General features: G+C 49.3%; 1 protein-coding gene across 1 annotated transcript in view; it reads left to right on the top strand.

The window, feature by feature from the left end:
- Positions 1–435: 435 nt before the first annotated feature.
- The window catches only part of LOC147463700 (2-oxoglutarate (2OG) and Fe(II)-dependent oxygenase superfamily protein), a 119,771-nt gene continuing 111,160 nt past the window's right edge, over positions 436–9,046 (top strand). The window contains exons 1-5 of the mRNA XM_086490335.1: positions 436–738; positions 931–1,285; positions 5,555–5,670; positions 6,207–6,325; positions 6,410–6,473. Coding sequence (XP_086346461.1) covers positions 436–738; positions 931–1,285; positions 5,555–5,670; positions 6,207–6,325; positions 6,410–6,473 — 957 coding nt within the window. The remainder of the gene's footprint in view (positions 739–930; positions 1,286–5,554; positions 5,671–6,206; positions 6,326–6,409; positions 6,474–9,046) is intronic.

Raw genomic sequence — 9,046 nt, 5'->3', positions numbered from 1 at the left:
GCGGAGGGATGAGAAGCAAGTGGTTTCTCTCCCATCCCCCGCGGGAGAGAGTATTCAAGGGACCCCCCATGAAAAATACAACTATATATATAAATGCTTTTGCTCTCAAGCTCTCAAGCGATCTATTACTCTTACCTTCATTCTTTTCTTTCAAAACTTCTCAAGCTTACCTTCTCTCTACTATCTGCAATCATGAGCGTTCAAGTGTTTAGCACGATTCGACGGACAGGGCCTTGCGATCCGAACCGAGGCCCACCCCCCCTGAGAGCTCCCCTTTCACCCCTGCGAGCTCCCCTCTCCCCCCGGAGAGCTACCCTCAACCCCCCGAGAGTTTCTCTCTCACCCCTCTCATCTCAGTCCCCAAGGCAGTGTCCTTTGTCGCAAGGCCTTGCCCCCCCCCCGGGGGGGGTAAGTGACGCTCCATCTGTCCGAAGGATGGATCACGGTAAGGAGATGATCCGCGTTAGGTCCCTTGGACGTATGGTGTCGGTAGACCGCTTGGGTAAGGTATGCGTCTGGAACGCGTTGGCCTACTCTAAGGTCACCTTCAGACGGCAGCTTGAGTCGATCGTGGGCAAGTCATTGATTTTACGGGTTACCAAGGTGAACGATAGGTTTGATATTATCTTGAAGTCCCCACTTGCCGCGAGCGACCTTGTCCAGCGCTTGCACTGCGAATCCCGCCTCTCCAGATGGCATGCCAAGGTGTCAGTCCCATATAATCAGGGCTCAACGATGGTAAGGCCATGTAAGACACCCCTCCCAGAGGGGCTCGTTGTGGTCTTGTTGAACGTAAATGGCCTTCGGAACAAACGGATTCAGCTTGAGTGTCTGATTCGAAGGGGACAGTAGGAGGTCGTCCGGTTGCAGGAAACGCGAATGTTCTTAGGTAGTTGGCAGTTAAAGGTACCGGGTTTTAGTACCTTTCAGTCCCTGGGGTCAGGCAAACCTGGGGAGAGAGGATCGATCTCCCTTACCTCCCGGCATCGTCGGGCCTTTGAGCTCAGCCTGTCTTCCCCCAACGGTATCTTCGTCCAGCTGCACCCGGAGGGGCAGACGGGACCGTGGGTCCACAAGAACGTGTACGTGCCCCAAAGGGCACTGAAGGAAGCACGGGCCGGAATGTTAGAGACTCTAGTGAAAAATCTCGGGAAGCTGGCCGAGAAGAATGTCCCAGTCGTTGTGGGAGGCGATTGGAACATGTCCCAGTGGCTAGAGTCTAAGTGTCTCAAGTATCAAATCCTTCAGTGTCGTGGCTCCCCTCTCACGTATCACTCCCCCTGTGGTAAGGGAAGATCGGACATTGATTTTTTTTAGTCAATAGTCTGGCCTTGTTCTCTCTTCGTAAATCCTATGTCCTGCGGAGCACATGCATTTCGAATCATTGGCCGGTGTCCTGCAAGATCTTAGGCACCGCACCGGGCGTTGGGGTGAAACCCGTAGTTGAAAGGCGACCGAGGATACGCGACTAAAGTCGATGGGGCCAAGGGTCTCTTTTTGCATGGCAATAAGTGGGAGCCCCTCCTTCAGTTGAACGACTCCGAGGGCCCGGATAAATAACCCATCAATTGATCCAGGGCTTCGAGGCTAGCGTCAAAGAAATAGTGAAGGAGGCCGGAGTCTTTGGGAGACGACATTCCGAGTCGTTGAACAAGCGAACTAGGCTAGATTCCAAGGCTAGGCGCGCGATTTATAACAAACGTAAGGCATTCCTTAAGGTTAGAGACCTGGACCCGAAGTCGACCCAAGGTAGGGATGCATGGAATGCGTACGTGCAAGCGCGAGGACTGGCTCGTGCCGCGGAAAAGGATTCTTAGCGCCTAGTCCAGGAACAACTAGCAAAGAAAGGCTCCGATCTCCTGCGGTGAAGAGAGCACAAGAAGTGGTGGAGCTTGAACCAACGAATGTTGGGAAAAGTTCCAGAGTGCCAGCCAGTGCAGCCCCTTCTGGATAGTGCAGGGGTCTTACAGGCGGGCGAAGAGGAAACTCTTGAAATCTGGCGAGGGCATTACACCAAAGTCTTCTCGGATGAATCCGGTACAAGCCTGGATCCCAAGGCCTGGTAGGGCAAGCCTGTCAGAGTGTGGCCGAGAATGACGGAGGTGAATGACCTTTCACGTGGTCGGAAGTCCGTAAGGCTTGCCATGGACTAAAGCGTCACAAGGCGGCAGGAGTGGATGGTACCCCGCCGGAAGTGTTCAAGCTCCTTGTGAAGGACAAAGGTGCCCGGAGGGATTGGGGTGTGCCTACTACCTAGAACACTTATGGGAAAAGTATACCTCAGAGTTATCCAATCAATTTTCGATACAGGGGAGGTCCCAGCAGAGCACGTTGCCGTGGTGCTCATTTCGATCCCGAAAAAGGGCGACCCCATGGTTACGGATAACTACCAAGGTATCTCTCTCATCAATGTAGCACTTAAGCTAGTGACTACTATTTTAGTGACGCGCATCGCTAGGACTCTAGAAGAGCGCGGCTTCTTCTTGAAGGGCCAAGCGGGCTTCCGATTTCGTGAGGAGTGCATTGGACAAGTCGCGTGCCTAAAGGAAATTGTCCTACGACGAAAGAATAATGGAAGGCCCACTTACGTAGTATTCATCGATTTCCGGAAGGCATACCACTCTGTTCCGCACAAAGCCTTGTTCTACAAACTTGAGGCCGCCAGGGTGGGAGGGAAAGCCTTACGCTTTATTAAAGCCCTCTACAGCCACTCTTAGGTCTGCATCAAAGCCTTGTTCTACAAACTTGAGGCCGCCATTAGGATCGAAAGAGGGGTCCGTCAAGGGTGTCCGGGGTCACCCACCCTCTTTAACATCTTCATCAATGATGTTATAAATGAGGCAGCAGACTTTGGAGTGGACATTCTCGGATTAACGCAGAAAATCCAAGGTTTACTCTTCGCCGATCACCTAGTTCTTTTAGCGGACTCCCCGGCTGAGCTCCAGATTGCACTGGATCGACTTACGATGTGGGCTCAATCGTGAGGCATGAAGTTCGGTATAAGCAAGTGCCAGGCCACAGTCTTCTTCGGGGACCTTGAGGACCTCAAGAAGAATGGTTCGTTCATGTTAGACGGAGAGCGTGTGGAGGTGACCAAAAGCTACAGATACCTAGGGATCATTGTGGATTCCGATTTCAGCTTGGAGACCATTATCCAAGATAGGACGACAAAGGGGCGGGGATGCCTCTTTGCAGCCAAGCACGTCCTCACCTCCCGTGCTCTCCCTCCCTCTATGGACGAGGCTGAGCATTTTCAAGGCTTGCGTTTACCTCGTGATTACCTACGGAGCAGATATCATGGGGACACATGACCAAAAGCAATTGTTGCCGCTCTAGCGCCTCGTTGCCACAGGCATGAGGTGGTTGGTAGGGAAAGCGGCAAAGTTGACGTCAGTCGTAGCGTCGACTCTACATCACGAACTAAACGTCCCTCCGGTCGTCACCTTCTGCGGTGCCCAACAGAAGCGTGCCTATGATAAGTTCGGATCGGTAAGCACGCTTATTAGGGACCTGGTAGCGACCACCCCGAAGTCTCGGAAGGGGTGGTCATGTACAACTAGGACGGACAGGTGGTTCCGTATCCAGCGGCGACCGTGGAGACGGCCAGGGAACTGATATGGGATAAATGGGACTCAAGAGCCGCTTGTACCTCTCTGACCAACTATAAGTTCCGTGGGATGAGTGTCACGCACGAGTACCTTTTCCGGTGTAACTTATCTCTGAATATGAAGCGTGACGACGAACGCCTTCTACTGCTCGCCTGAGGAGGAGGATTAAGACTGGCGGATGAAGTCTTACCAAGGGGGAGTGCATGCCCCCTTTGCAATGACTTGGAGGGCGGGTGATCAATTGATCATATTCTATTGAATTGCCCGCTGACGCGAGCTCGAGCTGATCGTCTCGGCGGCTCGTTGTATACCATTCGAGACCTTCAGGACCCGGCAGGTGTCGATTTAAGTGACGGTGAATTTACCATTATCCTCCTTGGTGGGGAGGCTCGTGGAGTCGGGTTGACCCGTTGGGTTAACCCGCATCCGCATTCGAGGGGAGCGGTTGCAGGGCACCACCATGTAGCAACTTTCCTTGGTGAGGCAATACCACAGTATCAAAGAGCATTAAACGCTAGGTTGTTAACCTAGCGGACCGATTGGATGAATCAGAGATGAATTAGATCCCTCCGACGTCTAGAAGGGGGGAAAGGACGAAATTCTCCTTAATAGCAAAAAGTTATGAAACTATGTGCTAAACTCGAATGACTTTATGATACTGATGCATGGGTTGCCTCATCAATGGGCAAGAGGAGTGTTGGAGACTCTAATTGTCGCCGGATCAGGACTCCACCAACGAGCCGACGCCCAAGTTGGGTATGGCAATTTCTCTTGAAAACCCGCCGGGTGATCAAGGTTTTGGCGAGTGAGGGAAACCAAGTCTCGCAGTATTTGGATCCCTACGGGGCCTTGGGCGCTGTCACGCCCCTAACGGGGTCCACCAGGGATCCCTTGGATAAGGGTGCAAGTTCTAAAAGATTGAACGGGCTATCCATCTGCAAGGTGGTGTCTAAGGTCTCTAGTTGAGATTGAAATCAGTGACAAAAGCTTCACCTTGCGAGAGTAGATGCCCGCCCCCCCCGCTCGCTAAAGTAAAAAAAGAAAAGGCTGTCCGTATGTGTGCCATGACAGCATGTGTCAACGCAAATCGCGGCGCGATTTGTGGTGATTTGTACAGCCTGCCACGTCATCATTGGTTTAGGCAATTTTTCTCCTTTGCTTTATTTTCAGGGTTTTAGGCCCCTCGGCCATGGTGCCATAAGTTGGAACAACTTATAAATGGGTTCTTTAAAAAATTGGGCCTCTCAGTTGAGTTGGTCAAACTTCTGCTAGCTATTTCATTAGGGTTCTGGCCCCTTTCTGTCCGGACTTCGTCTTTTAGGCCATGCCACATTATCACTTTGTTGACACCTCCCGATTTATACTCTTTCGTTAGTATTTAAAGGTACTCTTCAAGGGGTGGGGTGGGGCGACCAGCCTATATTTTGGTCTCCAGTCTAATGTCGGCTTAGTTTTCCTTGCTTATTCTCTTTTGTCTGGCTTCTAAGTCATTTGTTCACAAATTGGATTATCCATTATTGTTTTGTGTCTCATCTTGTGACATCGTCACATTAGAGATAGATTGCCCAAGAAAGCATGGGATTCTAGGAGCTGAAGGCTTGGTTTAGAGGGTAGGAAGTAGAGGATTTGATAATGAATGCGACTGATATAAATGCAGCTATATCTCACTAGAAGCACCTCGAAGTAAATGGCAAGGAGCCTGGATATTATTGTGAGATTGTAATTCCTGATCTTTGGACGATCTATATGCAAGAACATGATAGCACGCAGAAGTACACAAGCATCTCACTGTCCTCTCTCACTCAAAGAGACATTGCACACTCCCCATATCGAGCTGTGTCATTTTCAATGCTTTCAACAAAAAGAAGTAGACATTCTAATACTTCGGGCCATATGCTAGTTGTCATGTACGTGCTATTTATTGAAGAAATTTCTTATGTTTGTAGATATTGGGCCGCTTGTGGAAAAAAGCAACGATCCTAGGTTGGCAGAGTCAGAAGATGTTGCAGAGGTGGTGAGGCTACTTGATACAGCTTGCAGGGATGTAGGATTTTTCTATGCGGTAAGTATTTTGGTCTTTTGATGTTTTGGCACACTTTTACATAATAAACATCCATAATTTTTATGGGGAAGTATGCTTCACTGCCAAAATCTCCTACAGTCTCTCTATAGTCACTGTTTGCTGGCCTTCTGCATCTTCCTTTCCTGACAATGTGTATGCATGTCACATTCAAATGTTCCTTGCGTGTTTGTGTGTGCGAGACGGCTCCTCAGCGAGTGGCCATCCTTCTTTTTTGCAATTGCTGATGTGGCTGCTCGACCTGGTTCGCCAGCCCTGTTTTTGTTTTTCTGCATGCTCCCCCCCCCCCCCCCCCCCCCCCCCCAAAACAAAAAAATCGCAGTCCCACCCCTTGCATCTATGCGCCTTTGTCTGTATGTGCCGCTTTTCTTTTGGTTAGAGACGAGACACGATGGTGAGATTTAAAAAAACATTAAATTGCAAACCACCATGTTGGGCATCTCATTGCTTTGTGATACCAGGTTTACCCATTTGTTGACATTATGTTGTGTTTGCCTGCTCTTTCCATTTTCCAATAGAAAGGTCATGGTCTACCCACTGGTTTATGCAAAGCTGTTTTGAGAGTTAGCCATGAGTTTTTTGACTGCAACTATGAGGAGAAGGTCAAAATAAAGCTGTCCAGTACCACTGGTTTCAGGTATGAGGCCTCCTGCTCGTCTTTGTACTTCAAGTAGAGTAACAGATAGTTTGTAGTTTCTGATGTGACCTCACTGCATTTCAGGGGATATCAAGTGGTTGGCCAGAATGTTACAAAAGGAAGACCAGACTTGCATGAAGCCATAGATGTACTCTCCTCTCTTTTGATCTTAAGACTAGGAATGTTGTTGAGTTGTGTATTCTGGACTAATAAATCCTCTCTCTCTCTCTCTCTCTCTCTCTCTCTCTCTCTCTCTCTCTGTGTCTCTGAAGCTCCTCCCCCCCCCCCCCCCCCGCGTTTTCCCTCTGCAGCTCGTGCTGTCCAGCTCCCACCAGCACCGTCCCCCCCTCGCGCTCTCCCTGCAGCCCCGCCCCCCCCTCTGCCCCGCCCCCGCCCCCCGCACGTACGGCAGATATCAGGATGTTTTGCAAAACTGCAGGAATTTGCAGAAATTCATTTTTCAGCCTATTCTCAGAAATTGCAGAAATCAGCAGGCAGATATCAGGGAAATTGCAGAAAATTCAAAAGTTCAAAAACTTCGAATTTTCAGCATTTTTCTCAGAAATTGCAGAATTTGCAGAATTGCGGGCATTTGTTATAACTTGCAGGAATCAAAGGAAATGTACGCCATGTATGCTTAATGTGGGAGAACATGTATGCATAATGTGGAAGCACTTGTGCGTGTAGTTTCTCCTTCCGTCGCAAAACTCCTCTCGGTTTTGGTAGCGACCGAACATGAGGAAGCAAAATAATAAGCCCGAACCCTTAGAAGATGGGAGTTCAAAAGTGCAAAGAAGAATGACCGGAATCATTAACAAGATCAACCGCAACCTTTTAGGGACAATAAAAATACTCGAAGATCGCGTTTTGGCCCAAGAAAGCAAGATCATTGCAATGGGAGATCGTGTGATGGCCCAGGACGAAGAGATTGTGTCACTCAAGAAGGAGCTCGCTGAGGCACGGTCACGAAGCACGCTTGAAGAGGGAAAATTGCAACCCTCTGTAATAGATGAACTCAACACAATCAAAGAGCAAGTGCGAGCCATCAAAGAAAGGGAAGAGCAGCATAAAGAAATGACGACTTCCTGGGTGGACATTATTACAAAGACTCAACAGAAAGCAGATGAGGCTGAGAAATGGATTGAGGTTGCCAAGAAAGGGAAAAGTAAGAAAACAACGTCCACACCCACCATTATCAACCTGACACTAGAAGAGGAGCAAAGAAGACGTGTACGCTCTTTACATGTGAGAATTTGCGGCCTTAAAGACAAAGATAATGTAGACGAAGAGGTAAAAGAACTCATGGCTTTGATGGGGGTTCATGAGCCGATGCACTCAAGAGCTTGGAGAGTGGGCAACAAGAAAAATGGGAGCAAGGGTGAAACCTCGAAAGAAAGGGTACTCATCCTTCCCCCCCGATCCATGCCCACACACATGTGCTTTTTTCACCACTGAGATAGTGAAGAAGGCCATTGACAGGTTGAGAATTGGGAGAGCATATGATCATGATGGCTTAGTGGCTGAGCATTTCATACACGCGAGAGATCTACTAGCAGAGCTTCTAGCAGTTATGTTTAACCGTGCCATGTGTGAGGGCTTGCCTGATACTTGGAGCCTATCTACGATTATACCTATCTTCAAGGCAAGAGACCCTATGGAGCCTGGGAATCATTGCACTATCATGATTGGACACACATTGGCATGGTTGTACGCATCCTTTCTTGAGCAGTAGCTAAGTAGATGGGAAGAGAGGGAGGGAATGCGTGCAGCTGGGCAGGCAGGGTTCAAGAGAGGTTTTTCTACTCTTGACCATATCTTGACACTCAGGGCCATCATTGAGGAGGGCAGATCCCATGGGAGACGGATCTATTGTAGCTTTGTGGACTTCCTCAAAGCCTTTGACACAATACCCAGAGCTAGATTGATTCGAAGATTACAAGAGATGGGAGTACCCACATAGCTCATTTGGGGGATCATGGCATTGTATAAATCAGTAGTAGGACATGCACGCACCTCTCAGGGTCTATCTACACCGGTTCACTCCACTATTGGGGTGAAGCAAGACTGCCCGCTCTCTCCTACTCTATTTGGTATGTATGTGGATGAGCTTTCTGACTACATTGAGAGAGACAGTGATAGAGGTGCACGGCTAGCAGGGACATGTATTCCGCTATTGTTATATGCTGATGATATTGTGTTGATCTCCGACTCTCCGGAGGGGATGCAACGACACTTGGATGCTTTGCATAGGTTTGCCTATGAAAGTGGTTTGTCTGTCAACCTTGGTAAAACCAAGGTCATGGTATTTAAGTGGATCAGGAGGTCAGCGTCCACATTCACATACGGCCAGGAGAGAGTGGAGTATACAGATGCCTACACTTACCTCGGAGTGGTTTTTAGTGGACCAACATTTTCATTGAGGAGAGCAGCAGAGACTAGATTGACCAGAGCCCATGCGGCACTGGATAGATTGGAGAGGATGTGTTCACAGGTTCAGTTTCAGGAGCCTCGGACGAAGCTCTGGCTCTTTGACACTCTGGTGGCCTCTGCATTGCTCTGTGGAGCTGAGATATGGGGCCTTCATTGCATCATCACGGGAGGACAGGTCGCACTGATGGATGGAGGGACATGGAGAAGCCTCTGGTCTCTATGATCTCGCGGCTCATTTGAGCCAAGGCTTCAGTACCACGTGCCATTATCCGAGCAAAGCTAGCTGCCCCC

Source organism: Adiantum capillus-veneris, chromosome 2 (genome assembly GCF_014529385.1).
Source record: "Adiantum capillus-veneris isolate H3 chromosome 2, ASM1452938v2, whole genome shotgun sequence".
NCBI classification, from domain to species: domain Eukaryota; kingdom Viridiplantae; phylum Streptophyta; class Polypodiopsida; order Polypodiales; family Pteridaceae; genus Adiantum; species Adiantum capillus-veneris.
Note: the sequence above shows the minus strand (reverse complement) of the source record. Positions and strands in the feature narration are given on the sequence as shown.